The 24,669-nt window shown below is 35.1% G+C and overlaps 1 protein-coding gene across 1 annotated transcript in view; it reads left to right on the top strand.

The window, feature by feature from the left end:
* Window positions 1–24,669, top strand: part of NBEA (neurobeachin) — a 451,136-nt gene that overhangs the window by 371,104 nt on the left and 55,363 nt on the right. Inside the window, exons 45-47 of the mRNA XM_027677697.1 lie at window positions 988–1,128; window positions 9,729–9,848; window positions 20,433–20,585. Of these exons, the coding sequence (XP_027533498.1) occupies window positions 988–1,128; window positions 9,729–9,848; window positions 20,433–20,585 (414 nt within the window). The remainder of the gene's footprint in view (window positions 1–987; window positions 1,129–9,728; window positions 9,849–20,432; window positions 20,586–24,669) is intronic.

The raw sequence follows: 24,669 nt of genomic DNA, 5'->3' as shown, positions 1-24,669 counted from the left end.
CGAATTTAGCTTTTGATTACTTCAAATCAAGTAATCGCTAAAAATTATAGTAAGTTTATATAATTATTTGGTGTGGAAGTGTGCTCTCCTCTAAGTAGTAAACTCCGTGTGTTTGGTTAATTTTACTTCAAAAGCTTAAATCTGTATTTTCTTTATACAAGTAACTTTTGTATCACTTAATAAAAGTGATACAAGTGTATCAGAAGTATATTTTGCAAAAACTTCTGAGATAAAGTGGGTTAAAAATCATAAAATGCATGTATTCCCTAAGTAGCCACACCAAAACCTACAGTTCCTACTCCTGCCTTACACATATTTTGTTTTTTAACTAATTTGTATAGATTGTCTGTTAAGTTTGCTCAGAATGGAGTTTGCGAATGATTTCCAAATTCTATTGTTTTCAAGTACAAAGCTTGTTTGCTTTGCTCAGTAAAACGTGGCTTTGTTCAGACAGAAAGTATATCCAGTCCTGAGGACTATGCATGCTTTTTAAGTATTTCTGCTTAGAATCACCAGACACCATCAGCAGTTCTGTGTGAAATCTTTTCATCATGAACTGCACATTACTAAGTATCCTTTGTGAGCAAAAGTCAGTTTTCATTAGCTGTGTGATTATGGTGAATGACAGCAACAGAAATATTAGTTTGGCCTCAATGCATTTTAAATGCAGTTTTAGAAGTCTATTTCCAGAACAACATTACTGAACTAATTGGGAAACAACATATACTTCAAGAAGGTCTTGAAAGTTTGCAGATGTGGATCACTTATATTTGTCAATTAAAATAAGGAAACTCATAAGACTTCTAGTACACAAAGTCTTTGAAAATAAATTCTAAGATTACAGCAATCTGGAGGGGTTACTGCAGCATGGAACAAGTTTGGTTGCAAGTCTCCTGTGTAGTGAATCCTAATGCAGAATTAACCTGTGACATATCAGACATGCTGCCCTTCAGCTGATAATATATTTGACCTCTTATTACTTTGCAGCCTATTGGGGCTTTGAACCCAAAGAGAGCAGTCTTCTATGCAGAACGGTATGAGACATGGGAAGATGATCAGACTCCACCTTATCATTACAACACCCACTACTCTACATCTACTTCTACATTGGCTTGGCTTGTTCGTATTGTAAGTATTTCTGGATCCTGGTTGTAATTAAATCTTTATCTACAGCATCTTTTCTGTCACTAACTACTGTTTCAATTTTTTTTTTTTAAATGAAAGCACCTTTCTGTCAAAATCTCGTTGTTCTTCCCTACCTTAAAAACTTAGAAATTCTCTAGATATACTGCATATCACAATATTAATTTGTAGTGATCAGAGGGTCCTTCCTACCCAAACAATCTGAAATAAATTTAAACACAAAATTACGGTGGTATAAGGACATATACAATGAGAAGAATGCATCTAAAACTAAATCCTCCTAAAAAAATATCTCTAGACAATACAGAAATCTGATACTACTCATGTATTAATTTATTATTTTTGGCTAGGGACAGGCACATACAACATTAAAGAACAGCCTTTTTTAAAAAGAACCTTAAATTGTCAAATTGAGAAGGGAATTATAGAACCAGTTTTGTATTAAAGCAGCATAGAGTAATATTTTATGCAAATGAACTATGCTACTCAGTGAGTTACTATCTCTACAGTTTTCAGAAATGTAAAACTGTGGGTTCTAAATTCAAACTCCTGTGTCAGTGTTGGAAACCTCATGCTTAAATCTTATCACCAAAATCAGATCTAGGGAACGGGACCAAACTTCAAAGATGGAATGAATCTGAATTCAGTTTACGTGCTATCACTATGATTTACAGAATAAAGAGCGTTGATGAGAGACTGAAGGTTCCACAGAGAAACCTGAATTAAAGAAAAATTGAGTCACTCTGTAATTACTTAACTTCAAGTACACCCTGCCAATAAAATGTGTTGCATAAGGTATATTCTAAGCATGTTTTGCACACAACAAAGCAAAACAGAGCCACATAAAGCTTGATATCTAAGTTTTCACTCATCTCAGGTTTCATTAGAGATGTCCTTTTTTTCTGCTCAGAAGGGAAGAATTCATGTGTCTGTGAGTTCAGGATATACTTCTTAAACCATGGGAAACTAAGTGTTGTTTACACTCCTATGTGGGGTGATCACTGTATTCCTTATAAATGTTGCTAAATTATTCATTTACTGTGAATACATTTTATGGCACACATGTGCTTGTTTGTTGCCTTAAAGTATATTAAAAGCAGTAGTTTTATTTACATGTTTATCTATTAATTTTGGCTGCTATTCCACAAAAGATCCTCTTGCTAGGCAGCAAATTCTTGGACCTGAAAGTCTACTTACAGGCTGAAGGTACAACACACCAAGGAGTATTCATTTCCTGTATAGGTTAATGCAATGTCATTTTTACTGCTGTTGTTTATGTAATACTGTAGATGTTCTTGCTCTCTTTCTTTTCTGACCTAAAAGAGCAAGAGTACAAGGTCTCTGTCTTGATGGCCTTGCAATATAGACCTGACAAATTATGTTTGTTAGAGCAAACAATATGTGTGAGAATAAAAAGCAGAAAAGGAAAACCAGTGCTTTCCAGAGAAGAGGATGCAGATGGAAAGAAGGTGAAAACAACAGAGAACTTAAATACAGGGGCTCACCTGCATAAGTACTTTAAAGATTATTTAAATATGATTGACCAACAAAGAAAACCAATCTCTAATGGGAGTAGACAACAGAAGTGAAGGAAGACAGATGGGGGGAAAGTTTGAAAAGGAAAAAAGAAAATAATATGATGAGTCTGGATAAGGCTGCATATGGAAACCCAAAATAAATATTTAAAAATAAATGTGTATAGAGGAAAAAATTATAAAGTCATAGTGATCCTTAGAGAGAGATTTTTTGCTATAATATAAAGGATAAAAAATCCTAAGGGATTGTGCCACTGAAGCTGATAGATAAGGCTAGGTCAGATTTCTGAGGGTTAAAGTAGTATTTCATGCCTGTGAATTTCTTGAACTAGTGCTTTGGTGTAAGTTTGTGATGAAGACTGTGTAAGAAAAGGCAAATTACAGTCTAATACAGGAAGAGAAAGGTGACATTAAGAGATGCAGAGATTCAGACAGAAAAATGTTTTCAGTATTTTAAGAGACTGGAGAAGATTTGTGGGAAAAGATGTGTTACAGTAGAGCTTTCGGTAGACAGTGACAACAAACTGAGAGTGTAAGAGGCGTGGAATCTAAAATCATGGGAGAAGACTGTAGATCAAAGAATAAAAGAAAAGGGAAAACAAAAAGAGAGAAATTAAGTGAAAATAAGCAAGCAAAGAAACAAAAAAACTATGACAAGAGGTAAATTGGAAATGAGCAGAACAAAACAATATAGAGTAATGGGGATTCAAGGGGAGAAACTGTCTGGCTAGACCTTAGGATTGGAGGAAACCGTATTTGCCGTAGGAAAGGAAGTTTCAGCCACTCTGAAGTTTATATATAGAGAGAGAATTTTGTAATTGCCACAAAACCTTAAAAATCATCTTGCTTTTTGGCTTTGACAGATGCAATCTGGTTTCTGTCAGTTGTCTTCAAAACATTGCTTTTAATATCATATTTCTGAACCAATTCTGTGATAATCTGCTCCTCACTGCCTCATATTTCCCTCTGTTCCTTTCCTTTATCTGATGTATTGTGGTGGGTGTGCTCTGCCTCCACATCAGGTGCCCATCAAAGATGCTCTGTTACTCCCCTCCTCAGCTGGGCAAGAGAGAGAAAATATAAGGAAAGGCCTGAGGGTTGAGATAAGAACAAGGAGAGGTCACTTACCAGTTATCATCATGGGCAAAACAGACTAGACTTGGGGAAATTAGTTTAAATTATTACCAATCCAATCAGAGTAGGATAGTGAGAAAACAAGCCCAAATCCTAAAACACCTTCAGCCCCCCCCACTCCCTTCTTCTTTGGGCTTGACTCCCAAATTCTCATGCTCCTTTCCCCTCCCTCACACAGGAGGATGGGAAATGGGGGGTGTGGTCAGTTCATCACACAGTGTCTCTGCTGCTCCTTCCTCCTCAGGGGGAGGACTCTTCACACCCTTCCCCTGCTCCAGCATGGGATCCTTCCGACAGGAGGCAGTCCTCCATGAACTTCTCCAAAGTGAGTCCTTCCTGCAGGGTGCAGTTCTTCATGAACTGCTCCAGTGTGGGTCCCTTCCACGGGGTGCAGTACTTCAGGACTCCAGTGGGATCCCCTGCGCGGTCAAAAGTCCTACCGGGAGCCTGCTCCTGCACAAGCTTCCCAGGGGGTCACGACCTCCCTCAGGTATCCACCTGCTCTGGTGTGGAGTCCTCCAGGGGCTGCAGGTGGATCTCATGGTGGATCCCCATGGGCTACAGGGGGACACCCTGATTCACCATGGTCTTCACCACAGGCTTTCAGGAGAATCTCTGCTCTGACACCTGGAGCACTTTCTCCCTCTCCTCCTGCACTGACTTGGGTGTCTGCAGAGTGCTTTCTCTCACATATTCCTCTGTATAATGTTGTTCTTCTGCAGTTTTTCCCCTGACCCTTCTTAAGTGTGTTATCCTAGTGGCACTATAGCTATAAGTGACAGGCTGAGCCTTGGCCAGCGATGGTTCTGTCTTGGAGCCAGCTGGCATTGGCTCTGTTGGATATGGTGGAACCTCCTGTCAACTTCTAGCAGAAGCCACTACTATAGCCCCCCACTACCAAAACTTTGCCACACAAACCCAATACACATATCAGGCTAGTTTTTTAAAAGACTTGTATGCCTTAGCATCAGTTCTGTCCTGCGTAATTGATTTTGATATCATCAGTCTCTGCCTCTGTTTTGTCACTAACAGATTTTTCACTAGTAGTACAGTTTTCTCTTGAGTTCTTTTGTATGCTAAGAGTGTCCAGTAAAAATCCATCTTTAAGAGTGACCTATTCATTATGTTCTCAAAAAATCAACAATGGCTTAGCATGTATTTTGAAGCTACTGGTAACTACAGCAAATACAAAAATTTTGTTATTAATTTCTGTTCTTCTGCCTTTCATTGCACTTAATAGAATAAGGTGTACTGCTTAATTGGTGCTATGAGCTACAAGTGCATCTAAAAAGATTCTGTTTCCATTTTCTGTGAGTTAGTTGTGCAAGTCCAGGTATGTTCCCTTCTCTTCTGTGGAACACTAGCCAGTTTCAGGATAAGCAATGGCCATACCTCACCAGGCCGTATATCACAATGATTGTGATCCCTTTTGAAGATTATACAGCTGACTTTGAATCTCTCACAAACCAAGATAATATGTACACCCTCTTTCTCTGCAGCCCCCTTTCCATATGTGCAAGCACACATTCATATGTGAAGTGAAATTGTGATTCTTAATTTACCTGAACATGTTTATTTAAGCTATTCCATTTTATATTTTAGACCACTACATCATGCTAGAATTATGAAAGGATAGGCAACAACCCTCTAACTAGCTTTATAAGACATGAACTGAGCCACAGCCTAGAAATACTTAGTGCTATAATTACAAGTGAATCCTGCATGATCTCCAGGAACAGGTTTATATCCAGAATCAACTGTTCATTGAAAATGATCAGCTTTCTTTCAAAGTTGAAGACTATATTAAAGATTAGATAGCTACTTTACAGAGGGAAATAATGAATATGGAAGTCTACCATATTGTTCAGACAGGTTAATAATCATGCTAAAAACCAACAGACAACCATTATTTATATAATATTGCCTTTCCCTCCTTTCAGGTGTTACTGAAATGAAACCATGATTAAACATTTTTGCACATTACACATGTTTACATCTAAACCCAAGAAATTCTACTTATTCTGTAGAAGCAAACATCACCCACAGGTTTGCTCCAGCAAACAGAACAAAAAGTATTCTAGAAAGGGATGCATTATTCTGTTGACATAGTTCAATTTTTCTGTAAATGAAATTGAATATTCATAGTTTATAACTTGATGACCTTATCACCTGGTTCAAGAGTCATTTTCTTCATGTGCATTTCCATCTGGAGCAGTGAATATTTAAGTTGCAGAAGGCAGAATAGTTTAAACCAATGATTGTTTGCACTTGGTTTAAATCAAGAATGCTACATCAGAATGCCATATATTCCAGTGACTTGACCTGAGAAGTAGACAGAAGGAAAAAGAAAGGTAGAAGAATGAATTCTGGCTTGAATCATGTAGAATGTAAATATCAACATTGGTTCCAGATTTTTAGGTGAAATAGGATAGAGTTATGGTACACTTGGATGCTCTTAGTAGTTGCTGTTGAAGAAATTATGCTTGTGTGAAACAGTTGCATCTTTATTGAAACAGAGATCAGTATTAGGGAGCATGATTCTCTAACATGGTAGTCAAGATGTTTGTAGAGAATAATTGTTTTCCAGTTTCTATTGCAATGACTAAGTATTTGTACAAGATAGAAGAAATTCTGGATTTATTATAAGTCAGGTCTGATTGAGCTAAAACCAGTTTTTAGTGAGATTCAAAGGTGAGAAGTACTGGAAGTCCTCTGTAAACAGGATTGAATCTGAGTCTTCTTTTTGGTAGATTTGAGCAGGACAGTCATAGATATATCAGACAAAAGGTCTACATTATTCTGTCAAATCCCTACATACTCTCTCTTTCTCCTCTTACAAATGGCTGAAATGACATTTTTGTTTGACATAGGATGTCTTAGAATGAACACATCCCTTCTTCCTCCCTCCCCTACTCCCACCATAAATGATTCAAATGAGTCTGGGCGCTGTTAAAAGGGAATGGAGGGAGAGAAGTGCTGTTGAACTGAAAAATTCCTTGTTCTCAAAGCTCAAGCTTGTATTCAATGTAATCAAGTACGCCACAAATTTCTCTTCTTGTTGGCAGTGAACAAGGCATGAATTTTATTCAGAATATTTGAACGAGTGAGATGGAGTTATAATGAAAACATTGTGCAGCTTTATAGCTTTCACAGCAACAAAACCTTTACATGAAATGACAGTAATCGGTATCATAGAATAACAGTATTTAAATGAGTATATTGAATACAGATATGAATTATATTTATATAATATAAGCACTTGACTTCCCAGAGAATAAAAATTACCTTAAAATTATGTGAGAGGCCTGAGATAAAGCCAGTGAAAGCTCTGAATTTCTGCTACGGATTAAAAATCCAAAAAGATAGGCACAACAGGCCATGGCAGGATAGCATAATAGGGCACCCTGTAGTGCTCAGCTGCTAAAAGTTTAATCCTTGATTATGAATGTTACTGCTTTTGTGTATTTGTCTTAGATGCTTAAAATAATGTTGTCATAGAAGTTTGGATTAGTATTTTTACATTATTTATTGTAATTACATCATTTTTCTGGTTTCTGGTTTCTGCTTTTTTTAAATCCATCAACTGCTTCTGATTTCAGAACCTCAGCAATGATCCACAGTCTGCTCCACAATAATATTCACAAAAATTATATGTATCTTATTAAAAAAAAAAAAGATAGGTAGGAGTTGGTAGAAGACTAATTATTTGTACTCAGATCAACAACAGTATGGGCAAGCTAGCAAAAATAGCATAATTGCTATTGCAAATATATATAGGTAATTTGGAGGAGGAATTCAGTTAAAACCAAAATAATTGTAATATTAAAAACCTGTAAATTTAATGTTAAAATTATAATATTAATAGAGGTTTAGGGTAAATTAGAATAATCTAATTCCTGTGTATGTTGTTTTCCATTTCATAGTTCTGGGTCTGAAGCATACACATTTTCATTTATATTTTACATGAAGTTCACTATGTGGAGCACTGTAAAATCTGAATAGATAAAAACTTAATTTATTTTCTTTCAATATTTCATGGTGGTAGTTTATACTACTCACCTAGTTGAGCTACTGTTAAATTTTAATATTCTGTTTAAATTATAAACCTCTTCCTCACCACAGTCTTTCAATATTTACGAGTGCAAACAAAGTAATTGTTTGCAATGGCATTTGGGGTCCTCCAATAAGTAATTATACTGCGATGATTTCGTTAAATTCAATTATTTTAATTAATTATTTAACACATATTAGGATTCTCTGATTGGAATAAGTGCACTGATGAAATTATAGTTATAAGATCCTATTCTTTTGAATCTGTACTTTAAAAACAAATTCCCAATGTTTTAAGATGAAAAAAACATGGATAAAAACCTCAACCATTTAATTAGCAGTAGAATGTCTTGCATTATTATAATGAAATCAATTCCATATTTGCACCAATAGACATTGGAAGTTAAGAAGAAGAAATCTTTTTTCAAATATAAATGATTCCCTTACATATTGACATATGATGTCAATAAGACATCATTTCTCATTTAGAGAAAAAAATGTAAACTTTTTTCTTCTTTGAAAGAAAATAACCTGTGTTGACTGTTGTGTAATTGGGAAGACATGGAGATAGAGAAACAACGGTCTCTAGAAGTCTGAATTCCCTCTTGTATTTTCCTCTTCTTTTTGTATCTTTTCACTACCTTTGCATGCATGCTTTCCTTATGTACATTTTAGTTACTCTTAAATGCTACGTAAACATGAATTATTTCAATCCTTTTTAACCTGGGGTAATTTACACACAATAGATATAATGTGGCATGATTTCTTCATAAATTCTTTATCAAAGGAGGAGTTCTATGCTTTCCTCAAAAGTTTCAGAAAATGAAACAGAGAATATATAGAGTAAAATTAAAATAATAGATGAATAATAGTGTAATACCAATTGTGATCTACTAATTATGAACTGCTTTGATTAACAAAATTTCCAAATGATCAGGATATGCAAGGAAGTAAATTTAGGTGTGAATTTGGTAAAAGGGACCCTGTTTAAAACATTCCCCAGGAGACTTTGGCAAAGAGGAAGAAGCAACTTTCATCTCTGTAGACATATTGCTAAATATACAGTTGAATAAGAGAGCTAATGGAGTGGTGCCGGAAAACCAGGGAGCTGGCAATGATCTCAGTATTCAGGTCAAATAAAGATTTGGTCCTTTGTTAACCCCTTCCCTGCAGTGGAATGTGGGGACATGAAAATGGGTTATCCAGACTGTTTAAGACTTGAGCTCTTCTTCCCCAGAAGTTAGTAGCTGTTTCCATTTAGTAAGTATTGGGATCGTGGTTTCAGATAGAATTAGCAAAACTAAAGACTCTAAATATTTAATCTGTCTCTGCCCCAAAGTAATGATGAAGCTAGGTTTCCTATAGCCATAGTCTGCCTCATAATGGCCATAGAGCCGTTCTACTCACCATGAGGCAAAGTGGAACATACTGAGGTCCTTTCAATTAAATGAAAAGGAAGATTAAGAGAGGGGATTTTTTTAAGATTTTATTTTGACATACCAACATACAAGGGGTAAACAAAGCGCAGTTATATAAATAACACAGAGTGTGTTTATGGTGGTTGCAATGAAGTAGGAAGTATTGTGAACTGGATCTGAGCTACATGGGTCTGCTACTGGTGGGTAATTAGTGTTATGGAAGAGAACTCAAGATTTGTGTGTGCAAAATGTGTTAGTGCCAATAAATGTATTCAGGTGTTCAGTGCAGATACCCATGCATACATATAATTATGAGGTGCCATGTTTTTCTTTAATTCTGCCTTTATGAAGTATTTTGATCTACAAAAGGCATTTGGAGTTTGACAGAAACCTGCTGCATGATTCCTTGTACTGTTTTCTTAATCTGTCTTAATTTCATTAACTACAGGAGCCCTTTACAACATTCTTTCTAAATGCAAATGATGGCAAGTTTGACCACCCAGATCGAACCTTCTCTTCAGTGGCCAGGTCCTGGAGGAACAGCCAAAGAGATACCTCAGATGTGAAGGTAACATATATATCAAATAAATAGATAAATGTGCATTTTCATTTATGGTATTTAGTTTTATGTAAGAGGATGCTATATTTATTTTATATTTATATATTTATATATTTTAATTTCTTTATATTCAGTATACTAGGTACAGTGTAAATAAATAGATGTTACTAAAGTTTATTGTTCTAACAGAAACAATCAAAGATTCTTTGAAGCTGAGTGGACAAAAGGTGTTTTGTTTTTAGAGAAAAACAACCTAACTGATTTAATTTAGATCAGATAATCAGGAGATGGAGAAAAGCCCAATAAATTGTTCTTTCCTGCTGTTAACTCAATATTTGGCCCACTCTATAAAACACAGCAGGAATTGGATTTGACCTTAAAGTGTCATATTGTTATAGCTTGCCTAGCTCTGGGTTTGCATTGCCTGGGGCAATTAATAAAGCATTAATGACAAGACCCATTTAAAATGTTGGCTTTTCTGTACAGCTTTAGCTTTTACTTGAAAGTGCCTAGGGATATTATGCAACAATACACATTAGATTAAAACAACTTCTACACGATATACAGAAACAGCCAGAGAGCAGGATGATTTTACTGTTGTTATTCCCTACCTATTGTTAAATACAAAGGGCTATTGTTCATATACATGAAACCTTATCAGAAAGAACCCAAAATCTAGTAATATTTTGAATAATATGGTCCTTTCTCGAGTCTCATTTTCTAGTAATATGGTAGGCAAAGGCTGCACTATACCTAAAATTGCTCTTTTTTAAAAAAACCCCTTTTTTTACAGTGAATATATTTTTCTTCTATTTTTATACTGCCACTCATACTAGGAAATTATAAAGTCAAGGTCATATTGCCATTATATTTTTTGCTTATCTTGAAAAAAAACCCCAAACCCAAAAAAGTAAATTTGTTGATTTATTTTATTCCAGAGCTCATGTTTCCATAAATAATTCTAACAGTTTCAGAAGTGTATGTGGATAAACCATGTTGTTATTATTTAGTTACTAGTTAGAATAACTAATTGTAAATTGTGTGGCCATCTCAACATATGGGAGAAAATACTTTTTAAAGAAAAGAAACTGACCTGGACCTCCTACAACCTATTTCATATCTATTCATGTTCCTCTGGAAGTCAATAATATTTTAAGTGCTATCACAATATTTTAAGTGCATTAGAAAGTTTCCTAATTTGGAAGGAATTTGAGGTAAAATCTACTATATTTGTTATATGTTCAAAGTGCTGACATTTTAATTTTTCCCTTTCAATGAAATCTCGTTTTCCTGGAATTCCACTAGAATATCTGGGAAAGTGACTTCCTAGGAGTGAGGCTCAAACAAAAGATAAGAGCCTTAAGCTGAGGAATAAGGGAAGACAGTTGGAAGTGACTGTAATCTTCTTGTCTGGCTTCAGTACACAGGAGGAGGGCAGTTAAATACATCAAGGCATTGCAAAAGATGAAGGAATATCTGAGGACAGACTGAGAGATGGTATTTAGCTAGGGTATATAATTAGTGAAAGGATTGTTCCTAAACTAGCAACCAAATTAGTTATCAGTAAAACAAAGAACTGAAATGTTTGTATGAAAATACCAGCAGCCTTGTGAACCAAGTGGGGTAATTTAAACTGCTGCTGCCAGCTATTGCAAGGATGAAGGAATTATGGATGGATAACAGATGCATTGCAAAATGTATTGGTATTAAAAAAACAGATACCTTCAGAAAAGGAAGGCAAAAGGTGAAGAAGTGGGGTAGCTATGTACTTTAATGTCATTGAATTTAAAAAAGAGATTTGGGGATAATAGATAAAATGTAACAATTAAGGGTCAGACTTCCACTGGGGAGAAAGATTGTAAAACAGTGTGTTCCAGAATACATTTGGCAGTCTACTATACAGCCCCAGAGTCAGATTTATATATATATACATTTCAGTTACGCAATTAGAAAGAGAAATACTTCTTGGAGCTAAGTCATTACAAAAAATCTAATATGGAAGGCACAGAGGAGGTATATTAGCCAATAAATGTTTTCTCCATATTTTCCCTGACCTGTCTGTTCAGGGATACTTTAGGGATTAAAGATGCTGCTTAAAATATGTGTTTATTAATTAATGAAGATACAGGGAAGGTGAGTTTAGAAATTAACCGTGAGTTGATTTGTTATTAGTTGATTCAGCTTAACATAAAAATAGATAAACAGAAGCAGATTCAAAAAATGAGCTGAATCTTTAGGTGATGCTAAAACAAATAGAAAGCCTTAATAACCTATCTAAGTAAAAAAAAAAAAAGGTAAAAAATAAAAACAAGTAGAAATTAGAGGAGATTTAATAGCAGCATTCAATGTATTGCATCATTTGTTAAGTCCACTGAGGTACACTTCAGTAGCCTAAGCAATATATGTCAGTGCATTGCTGTTTTGTCTTCAGTTTAATGAGGAAACTGTAAGATCAACAGGATGACAGAAAGCTTATCATGAGACCAAAGCTTTATCCTTAGATTATAGCAACTAGAATATTTCATGGCATCTAATTTCCCCCTAAAACGTTCTGATTAGTCATTCATTCAGAGCTGTTATGTTCTTGGAGAACACAAGTTATTTTCCTTTTTCTTGTCCAATTTTTAGTATGCATTCATGCTGGATAAAGCAAATGCTTAGTGCTCTCTTTGGTGGGAACCAGCTAGTGGAAGTATGTACCCAAACTGGAGAGAGCCATAAGAAGATCAGCAAATGTGTTTAAAGAGTTGGATACAAGTAGAAAAAAAGTGTGTATGTGTGGGGTAATTAATGTCTAAGAGTGAAGATACATAAATGCTATGAAATATGGAAACATATGAAAGAGAGAAGAATTGTTTGTCAAGGAACAAAGAGGTAAATCTCAGAGGAAAGGGATCAGAGTGGAAGAATGCCCACCCAAGCAACAGAGTATGAAAAGTTAAAGTGAAATTGAGTATTCTTTGAGTTTGAATATCCTCACAAGGGGAAGTAGTAAACCGCTTATTTCTAAACTTTCTTTTGTAACTAGATTGGCAAAGCACTGGAAAAGAATCAGGGACAATCATGAATTGGCAAGAGAATGTGTTAGTTGACCCTTTAGGCCCTTTCTGTTTGCAGAGTCTGTGTTTCTTAGCGATAAATCAAGAATGAGTATAGCAGCTAATTCTTGCTGTTGTTTGTTGCTTAAGATCTTAATGAACTACATTTCTCAATGCCATGACATCAGGGCCAACTTTTCCCTGAGGCCATGAAGTTCATTCTGCAAAAGGATAGGAAACTGAACTGTTACTGCTAGTACAAATACCTCATTTTTTTCGGATTGTTGTGCTACTGCTTGGAATGCCTTACAGTCTTTTCAAACATTTTAATTCAGTTCTCAGGGACTTAAAAAGCAGTGAGATTTGGGGAACCACAAAGCAACCCTCTCAAAATCTCTACTTATTTTTGCAGTCTGGAAACTTCTAATATTCTCCAGGAGTCCTATAAGAAAGTAGAGAGTGTGCAAAAGAGGAGTGCTCTGTTAAAAGTTTTAGCATATTTGCGTAGCTTCTTCTGGCTCTGCATGCAGTTATAAATGTGGGAAGAGGGTTGGCAGTGTGGATTCCCATGTGATATACATGCTGTAAATTGTTTTCCCATCCTTAAGATTTTTCGAGTCTTTATAGTAAATATTTAGTACATGGAATACTGGCTACTCATCAAAGTTGCACTCTTTGAAAACTGCTCAGACTAGCAAGTGTTCATTATTCATGTATTCCTTATCATACATTTGAAATTCATCTAAGCTGCTTTAAGTACATTAATCTCTGATCTTACTAACCTCATTAATTACTGTGGCACAGGTTATGAAATAATTTTAAAACAGTGTGTGGGATTAATCTGACATTCCTCATTGCTGTGCATTGTGAGTTGGCCACAATTTTTGCTTTCAAGTACTGTATTAAATAATCATATGAATTGCCTTAATTCTTTATTAGCAAGGTCTAATTTAAAAAATACTTTTAAAATTAATTTTTTTAGGAAAGTAAAATCTGGTGGTCTTTTTCATCAGGTATTGTTTAAGAAAGAGGAGTATGAGTCACTTTATCCTCAAATGCTTAAGTCAGTGCTGAAGTAGATCCATTTTAACAAGTAAATTGAGATTTTTTTAAGCACTGCAGACACTTTCCACAACAGAGTCCTTTTGCAGCCTTGATATAGTTTAAAAATACATTCAAACCAGTATTAAAAAATTCTGCATTAAAATTTAAAAACCAAATACCTGAAATTTGCAAAAGAATGTATATCTCTTTAGGAAGCTGCAATTCTTGGAGTCCGGCTCCTTTTCTCACATGCATGTGTCCTCTCTGGCATTCTCTCTCTCTGTTTCTCTCTTTCTCCCTTTCCCCTCCCTCCTTCCCTCTCTACCTCTGTGTAGTCTCCTCTGGAACTAAATTACTTCACACTGAGCTAATGAAAACAGGGCTGTGGCTGTAGTTTGATCAGCCTAAAAACCCAGCTGTAATTCTGGCATCTTGAATTGTGGCAAAAGGTAGACCACCTTTGAAAAATGTAGTGTATGATAGATTATTGCCGAATGGATGATTAAAGATATACTTAGACCATTTTGTTCCTTATACTTGGGCTGTTTTGGTTCATTTTCAAAGAAACTTGTTCACCTACAGTGGATGAAACAGAATTAATATAGTATGTGCTATGTTAGAGTGGTAACACACAAGGGAGAACCTGGATAACAGTTTATTTTATTGTGTCTCCCTTTATCAACATCGACCTTCTCTCAAGATAATCAGTACAAGCTGGAGGAAGAATGAACATTCATGGAGTGACCTTTGAGGAAGCAAGTCACCCGGAAATGACCATAACTTGGCCAGTCAGCTCTCACATTTTTTCCTTTCCACCTCCCCCTTGATGCAGTTTTTGGTAATATTGACTTCCCCAGAGCCTCCTGTTAAGGCACTAATCTTTCTTAATGCCTCTCAAACTTGTTATATTACTTTTTGAATAGTCTGTTTAGAAGTTAGAAAGGTAGCTCTGACAAAATGTCATTAAGGTGCCTTAGTGTGAATTAATGCTTAATGGAGGTACTCATGACTGACTCATTGACCCAGTACTAGACTCTTGTAGAATTAATGCATGCCAGGGGATCAACCTTTTGGAAGGTAAAGAAAGAAAAAGAAATGGCAGCTTTAAAAGCTTGAAGTGAATTATATTAGAAAAGTGAAAACGTCTGGGTTGGATTTTATTTCATTGGGAGGCCATAAAATGGTATACCCTTAGCAAAACATATTAAGCAGAAACGTCAGATTTGATGCAAGTGGTGTACAATTATGATAGTATTAATAGTGCTCCTCTATCACCTGAAGACATATTTTTAAAGTTTAATTTCTCAGCAGTTTGGATTTGTCACAGGCTTGTAAATTAGAAAATGCATTTGGGGGATGTTTTCTTATATGAGGACACAAGGCATATAATACTGTTAACTATACCTTGGGGTTTTAGTATAGCTATTAAAATAAGCTAGATATCACATTTACAGACAAGAAATGTCTGCTATAATATTCATTTTACCTTTTTTTTTTTTGCATCCTTCAGTAGCTTTACTGTGTCGTTCTTCACCTGAGAAAAGTCAAGCTTCTCGAGCTGTTTGAAAGGTAGCTGACTATTAAATGATAGAAAGCTAACCTGTCTTATTAGAAGTGTGAATGAAAGGGGAGCAGAGGAGGTTACCAGTTTGTGAAATATCAAGGACAACTAGACAGAAAGTACTGCAAATAGATTTAGATTACTAAAATCTTTTATTACCTCTTTGAACCCTAGATATTTCTTTTGGTAAGAAATTACCCATGTCAGGTTATGTATTCAGAAAGATTTATTCAGAACCTTTGATATGTTTTGGCAAGAGCAAAGAAACCAAACGTTGGTTTTCTGTGTCTTCGTTCTTTGCATTCTCTCATTTTATGCCTGCAAAATGATGTAACTTATGGGGAAGGTCTTTTTGGTGGAAGTTTTTTTTATATATATTTGCCTTCATGTCTTGATTTTACTGGATGGCACAATGTGTGTGTTATAGTAAGAAAATACTTTGAGGTTTGTTTTTCATGAACGTTGGTATCTTGAAACATAAACCTCTCAAGGTCACAGTAGCTTCAAACAAGCATTCCTTTGCATAGACCTGGCTTTTCACTGACCTTTTACCACTAGTGCCACTGAAGGTGCAATAGGAGTTTTAAGAATTCTGTTATCAACTATTCTGTCCATCAAGAGGAAAGCGGATTGGGAGACAGAAGGTCCTCTGTGGGCTATCCCTTTGTGTAAATATCATCCCTGAGATACATTTTTCTCCTCCTAATTTTTGAGTCTCCTTGTCCCTATCTTCAGGTGAATTTAACAATGACCCTTCTAAAGTATGAGGCTGGTGATCTGTAAAATGTATGTTGTCTGAGAAATTACACTCTGTGCTAAATGAATGAAAAATAACAGATGCTGTTAGAAAAGTATGCAATCTCAATCTCCGATCAAAAGACTACAGAGGTTGATAAAAGCATTTATTTTGGCTTCTGTGTGATAAGCATGTGATAAAATATAATAAGGCCAAAGTATATATAGGAGTAAATAAAGTTATACAGCATTTAGCAATAATTCTGCTAGATAGTTTGGGGAGTTAAAACTATATTTTGCACTTCTCTAACTAAAACTTAGCAATGGAGCAATACATCATTGTCCTTCATTTAGACTTTTAGGACCTGAAAGACTGTAAAGCTGGTAGAATAATGCTTTTCAAACATTTAATAAACTATGCAAAGAGAAAATAGTAATTTATTCTCTGTGTCTGGGATGGACTGATAGCTAGGACAAGGGAAAATGGACTTAGATTGTGTAATGAAAGATTCAAGCCAGTTGTTAGGTAAAACTTCCTCAAGTGAAGAGCACTGAAGTCAATTGATGGAAGGATTGTGGAGTTACTGTCACTCAAATTCTGGACAACAGGGTAGACAGATATCTTGCAGGATAGATAGCATAGCTGAACCTCATCCAGAATGGAGGATTGGACAAGGTCACCTCCCTAAATGTGACCCTGAAGTTATTTATTTGAGTATCTGTTTCCTATCCATAACAGGAAAAGCACTAAAAGAGTTGGCTCTCTCTTGTCATAATCTTTACTAGAATATGAACTGGCATATAGCCATTTGTGAAACAAAGAAAACCCAAACTTCAGCTGAGAAAAATATAAATAGGTTTTGAAAATATCTCTAGCCATTGCTGATGTTATTTTTTCCTGCATTCTTGTGTTTTTTCTTGCAACTTTCAGTGGCTTCTTGGGCCCCAGTTATCGTCTCTGCTGAGACTCACTCCTGTCTTCTCCTTCCTTTTCACAGCAACCTCTCAAGCCCCATCCTTGCTGCCTCACTGTCCTTGCTAATCCTTCCTCTCTCTGCTTCTCCCAGCTTATACTTCTAGCAAAGCATGCTCAGGGGCCCCGGGGAAGGGAATATTCGCCTTTCCATCCCCAGCCAGCGCCTGCCATTGGCATGAGATAGAAGAGACAGCTGCTTTAATTTTTCACAGCAGAATAAAAAGTGGACATATAAAAACAAACTTTTCTATCACACTTATCTACGTTATTTGTATTTTCTATGCTTCCAAGTAGCTAAATACACATTTTGAGGATGATTCCAAATGTTAAGAAGTTCATACATACAGAGTGCCACGGGCTTTCATAACAGGTCTGTGTTTTAGTATATATTAATTCATTCCTTAGAAATGAGAAAGGATGTATTTATCTGAGCTATTTTTAAGTGCTGTGGTTTCTTAGTCTAGTCAATAGTGGAGACAGCAAAATGACTAGAGGAATATTGAATGCTACCACAGAAAGCTGAATGGTTAATACGAAGTATGGGAAATATGTAAGTATCTGGGAAAGGTCACATGCGACATTCCTCATATTTCAAGAAAACATTCAATTCATGCTAAATAGTACTCAAATAAGCAAAGAAAATTGTAGGCTGCACTAAAAATAACATCGGAGAGAATGCTGAGGCTATAACACAGCGTGTTTATTAATTTTTCTATAATATTATGTTTAGTTTTGTTACTTTGACTAAAAAACAAAACAGAAAACCCAACAAAACCCCCAAAAAACCAACAAAAAACTACAAAAACAAACAAAGAAACAAACAAAAAAAACTACCAAAAAAACCTTACCAGGAGATGTGTAACTGAAATTACTAGGGTTCTAGAGAGGGTGTTATTTGAAGAGGATTTATAAGTTTGGCACTGGTTAGTTTCCAGAGCACAGGAATAAGACAGTTTGAACTAAACATACACAACACAATAAATCTTATGAAGAAAGTTAATCACATACTTTTGTTTATTCTGTTTATGTTTTCTGCTATACTAGACAAGGGAACATTAAATTACACTGAAAGCAAAGAGCAACAAAGATAAAATTACTAAATGGAAATACCATTAAAATACTCAGTGACTTAAATCCCTTTGTTTCAAGATACCCCTGAAGCCAAAAGGTTAGTAGAATTGAATTAAACACTAGATATATCTCTGGGTAGCACAAATCTTTCAGGTATGTTAGGTGTAAAAGTCCACAATTACATGCTAGGACATTTAAAACTGAAAAAGGAAACTTATCTTTGATGGAATCAAAAGTCTTGCTTCCTGTGACATTACAGGTTAGTATGCCACCATATTGAATAAATATCAGTAATAATTAAAATTCTGTGGTATGTATTTCAAGGCTTTTATACAAAATAGAAACAAACTTTGCTTACTTTTTTCTGTAATAAATTGTGTTTCATTTGAATATTGGCCTTTAATTTAATTTTGAATTTTTCATATTTCATAATTCTGAGGTCCTTATGAATTTTTCCTTTTTTTTCTTTTTTTAAGGTAACGATCTTACTTTATCAGTAATTTCTGTGGTAGCATATGTTGGGTTATGACCTACTCTTAGTCCTGAGTTAGTAATAGTTTGTTGAACTCCTGAAAGATTACTGTATAGTTTTCTCCAACTGTGAGGATCATTCATTCTTCTTTGGGCTTCATTAGAACAAACTGAAGGGCTTCTTCTGGAACCTGAGACTTAGTGAATCCTGTTTGGGGAAAAGGGGGTAAGACTGCTTTTAGAAATACCCTGAATAAATTAGAGATGTATATAATAAAACTTAATATTGTCAGGAAAATAATCTTTTTTCTTTTAATTTTATAGAATATTCAGGATTATTTTTACTTTGGCTTTGCTCTAGCTGCTGTTTTATTACTTATTGCATGTAGTAATTGTTGGGTTTTTTTGCTTTTTGAAATAGAAGCTTGTTTCATAATGAGCTATCCAAGTTCAGTGATGTCTCACTTGGTTAGTGTTTTGCACTGGTTAGATATTAATTGGCATTGCATTTTAGTCTAACCTAAATTCAAACTGTAGTGTATTAAAATGATGTAAAGAAGCAATTAAACTGCCTCCCTAAACATGCTTAAAATTGTAACAAATACACTTTTTTTTTTTTACTTAATGAATTTGAAAGGACCATCTATACTTTAACTTCTCTCTTCTCTATGGAGTTGCAGATCAGATTTAATTAGATAAGTTTGTGTCTGCAGTGATTTTTTTTTTTTATGGTTTGCATGTCTGCAGCCTTTGAAAGGACCATGAAGAAATTCAGGTTTCAGGTGCTGTGTCATCAGTTTTGATCATGTTACACAACTGAAGGCCATAATGCTTTTAACAACGTAATTTGGTGAATTTAATCTATATCTGGATATTAGAAAAGAGATAGTGAGCTTTAAAGCTTTTCTGTTGTTATTGCAGTTCAATACTTACTGTTAAAATAATAGCAAAAAAATAGCAATATTTATTATGTCAAAATTATTTCTATTTAGCTCTTCTGTAAATTGGGAAAAATTTCACACCCTTACTTATCTGTAATGTATTATACTATGCAGATGACCGTTGCTATGCAGTTGCTATGCTATATTTCACATGAAATATGCTATGCTATATTTCACATTATAAATATCATGTATATCTGTTTGAAGGGCATTTGTTGTACTGATATCTTTCTCTCCATATATTTTTGAAGTTTTCTTAGAGTAGAAAAAATCATTCATCCTGAGTTATTTTTCCTTATTTAAGTAGTCAAATTGCCATGTTTTCTTATGCAATTAAAAATATAGAGAAACTAAAATCAAGACAGTGTTATATCTGCAACTTTTTCACTTTTTAAGTACTTTTGTTAAATCTTGATTAAAAAATCCAATGTATTTTCATATTGAAAGCTTGGCATACAGTTGCTTGTATTTGTTATTCTGAAGAGGTCTCCCTTATGATATGCACTGCTTTTCCAAAGTTGTGCTTTTCGTAAAAACAGGTATGGGGAAAACAAAGATTGAATATTTCATTATGAGAAAGAAGTTTGACTGTAAGTACAAGAAAACAGATTATAAAATTTCTTAAAACAAGTGCACAGAGACTTAAACAAAACCATGAATGCTTTAATGTGTACTACAAAGGAGCCTGATTCTGGGAGCACCGTTTAACATCTCTGTATAAATATGAAGTCTCATTGTGTGTTTTCTCCTTGCTAGGAGTTAATTCCAGAATTTTACTACCTACCAGAGATGTTTGTCAACAGTAATGGCTATAATCTGGGAATCAGGGAAGATGAAATTGTCGTGAATGATGTTGATCTCCCTCCATGGGCCAAGAAGCCCGAAGACTTTGTCCGTATCAACAGGATGGTAAGCTGTACTTTAGTTTAGCCTAAGTAAGGGGGTCTGTGTTTTAACAAGCTAACCTAATTCTGTTTTCATCTCTTTAGGACTAGATTTATAAAGTAAAAAGTGAAGGAGAATTTGAATTCTGCCTTGCTTGACAGAACCCTTTATTTTACAGTGGATTTTCCTTCCATGTGCCCAAATTATGGAAAGTTAAATTCTGTTATTTACTCTCTCTTGAGAGAGCATCAGATGGGCATGAGCAGGACAGTACAAGATAGCCTAAAAAATTTGTGTGTCTCTCCTCACCAACTTCTACATAAAAAAAATAAAGGATTACTATAAATGCTGTTATCTTGCAAGACATCTTGTATTCCTTATTCGCCTGAAGATATGCACTTCCTGTTCATCAGAGATGAACGGGAGGTGTAGAAATGTGAACATAAGGCAACAACTGCAGTCTCTGAAGAAATTTTGCAAAAGAACTGATCTGATGTAAATTATTACAAGGCCTGCATAATTTAAGCAGAAAGAACATTTATGTTTTATCTTTTTTTCTTTCATTTGATGGATAATTTTATTATTGATAGAGTTAATACATATGTATACTTTTATTAATTTTTAGGAATAGCAAGGTATATTCTGATGCTTTAGTCAGCAATAGTTCAATTTATGGCTCTGTTCTGGAAATAGTTCTTCCTTAAAATGCATATTGCTTGTCTTGCTTATAGAGTCAGGACTATGATCTTGATAAGCTATGGTTTTCTATACAGCTGCAGAACTGTTCAGCTTATGCATTATTTCCAATAGTGCTTTTGTGGTAGCATTGTAAATCTAGTATTGGTTTGGTTCTATTTTTTTCTGATCAATTTGGCAATTTAATTTGAAGAACTGTCTATTTAAAGAAAATTGTTCTTCAAGAATTGATAGAAAAAAGTAGCTTTATGAAGTTTAAAAGAATAGAAAAATATTATAAAAACAAACTTATTCCTAGATGTAGATGATTTAGAAGTACCCTCCATTTACAAGAGTAAGTAGTTTGACATATGTACAACAGTCTCCTAAGGAAGTGAGTGCAACCTCATCAGTTGAGGCATATGAAACACAACTATGAGAAATTATTCTGTCATTGACAGATTAGTCTGTCATTGACAGGAAGAAGCTGAACAATGTTTCTTGGCTGATTTCTCTTATAGCTGCATATTTTGTAAAATTATTTTTTAAATCAAATAATTGTCACAGCTGATGGAAAGAAATTCAAGTGCAATTTGACTAGCAAAGAAGGAGGTGTCCTCAAAGGAGCACTAGAGTTTATTAGCATTCTCAAGTGTGGGATGTGCAATCACGGGTTCTCTGGAGTGCCCGTGTCGCTGCACAGAGCTCTTTCGTAGGTAGTGTTTGTGGCTAGACCCAAACTGAGCCGAAAGGTAAGCACACTAAAGTTGACGTAAAGGTTTAGTTTTGACATCTGAAAGAACAGTAGTGTGATTGCTTTGTGGAAAAGGAGAAACAAGCTGCCACCTATAGAAGGATATAATGAGAGATGCATATTAAGGACTCATTTTCAGAAATTTTATAAAGACTTTTCCTTCCTGTATCTTAAATTGAGTTTTATTCATCTTTCCTTTCCACAAAGATGGAATGATTAATAGGAGGATATGTGCACTATGTGATAAGAGATAACCTGAAGAAAAGCTTTATCTTTAGTTTCTTTCATTTCCCTTGTGCAATTTCTGCTTGATTTTTTTTTTTTTTTTTACTGTTGAAGAAATCAGCTGCTTGCATGAATTTAGAGTACAGGATTTAAATCGTTTTAGGACTACACTACTTGATAGTTAGGTAATGGCTGATTCCATACATGTGTAAGTCTGCTCAGACTGCCAGGAGACAGACAAACTGATATTAAGACTGGAGTAGTATTATAATTACAGGTTTCAACTAATTGAATGCTTTGCGGATTTCTAAAATCAAAAATTATCTCCCATATGTGTCAGACCCTTCCTATACTGTTTTCCACCTCTTTCCCCACAGATGTAAACATCATGCCATTATTATACAGTTTTGCTGGGAGGCAGTTTCTGCATGGCCTTTATTCATCCCATCATCTACTTTTAGCAAGAGCATGATCAGTAGTTAAAATTCAGTTCTGTGCAGATATATGCTATCTTCAAGTGAGAAGTCTGCGGAAGTTTCCAAATAATAACAAAGTTAGGAATTGCCTGGAAAACAAGAGAAAGAGGCATAGATTTATTTTAATTAGATGCATAAAATACACTGAAAATCACCTTGGAAGGAAAGAATTAAAGATGTTCAATAAGAAGCAGAAGTCTGGAAACAAAAATAGTACCAAAAATAGAGCAGTAGCAAAGTAAGGGTGACAATAAGTGGCAATTAGATTAGACAAAACTGTAATTCTCTATTTGCTAGAAATAAGTGTATTTTGATGCAATCTATGGAGAATCATGGCATCACAGAGGATTTAAACAGTTGTACCTGTCTGTGGTTCTTTTGACACTGCACCTGGAATATTGGATTCACATCTGGGTGACTAGAAAACAGAAGAAGCATTCATATTTGGATGGAATTCAGAGGATAAAAGCAAAGTGAATAACTTTGGGACTTTAAAGAGCATGATATATGCATAATATTTTACAAAGCTTATTATAAAAGAGCAAGTAGCTAAAGAAGGATAATCCCTTTCATGAAAATGCAGATAAGCATTCACAAAAAATGCAGTAAGAAGTAATGGAATTACATTTTGAAAATGCAATACTTTGAATGTGTAATAATTTTTCAGAAACACTTCTTAATGGAGGGTTTTGTTAACACATACAACAAACTGCCAGTACACTGTCTTTTTGGTCACTAGACTGGGACTGGTCAAAGGAACAAATATAAAGGGATTGGGAAGTTTGACATTCCCTACCCTAATGTCTGATTCCATTATTTGAACCGGACAGCAGATGTATTATGTTAGGTCATCCCCAGGCCAAGTTTGGCTGTTATACAAGAATCTATCTTGAGAAAAAAAAATAGTCTGGGTGTGATGCTGACATGTAAAACACAGCAAGCTTGTGCAAGCCTGGAATTTCTACAGCAACTTAGCAAGCAAGCAGAGAACATGTTTACAGAAAACTGAGAAATATTTCAAGTAAGTGTTATCCTGATCCCTTGTCTAATAAAATCAGCAGTAGTCATTTCACCTCAGTGGAAAGGATCCTATGTGGTACAGCACAACATACAGTGGGATCTTGTTTTTCCCTAGCTGACACTATTTTCTTGTGTTCATACATACTTTTTTGCTTGCTGCAGGCATATATAATGTGTAATTTTATGTGAGAGTAAGTACAAATCCTTATATACTACTTGCACATTTATGAATGTAAACATTTTCTTTAAATCACAGCGAGAATTCCAACATTTCATCCTGAGATTTACCAAAGGAAGCAGAGAATAGCCTATAAAACATCAAGAGGCACAGTGTCATAAATCAACGTAATTTAACCAATTGGTTAACAAGCTTTACTAAAATTCTGTGCAAATTAATAAATGGCAGACAGGGGTTTTGAGTTATATCACTTAATTGTTCAGCTGGGTGTTTTATGCTTCAACCTAAACACAGAAATGAACGTGGAAATGGTTTTCCCTCAAAAGAGATTCCTTTAAACTTGTGAAAATTAGACTTTTTCTAAAGACCAGAAAAGACATTCAATCAAGTTACTTTTAAGACCTATTACAGTAGCTTCTAAAACACTCAGTGTATACATTAGGGATTTTTGTAGCAGTTTTATTTATCCATACAAACCTAGACTGATTACTATGGAGTTACTCATGAAACATTAATAAAGCACTATGTTCAATGCTAACACGATTATGGTCTGACCTCAGCGGTGGTACAAAGGACAGAGGCAGAAAGTGTCCCTGATAACATTACCCTAATGCTGGGCTCATCAATCATAATCACCCAGTTTACCAGGGAAAAAAAAAGCCACGCATAAAACCTTCCACAGATGTGCATCTGTAGTCCTACTCAGCCTCTCAGTCCCCACAGACTCTGAGCAATCCTGAGAGCCAGAAATAGAACAGATTCAGTCAGTAAGTCAAGCAT

This window comes from Neopelma chrysocephalum, unplaced genomic scaffold (assembly GCF_003984885.1).
Source record: "Neopelma chrysocephalum unplaced genomic scaffold, ASM398488v2 Primary Assembly neopelma1_43, whole genome shotgun sequence".
NCBI classification, from domain to species: Eukaryota; Metazoa; Chordata; class Aves; order Passeriformes; family Pipridae; genus Neopelma; species Neopelma chrysocephalum.
This window is presented reverse-complemented; position numbering and strand designations above follow the sequence as displayed.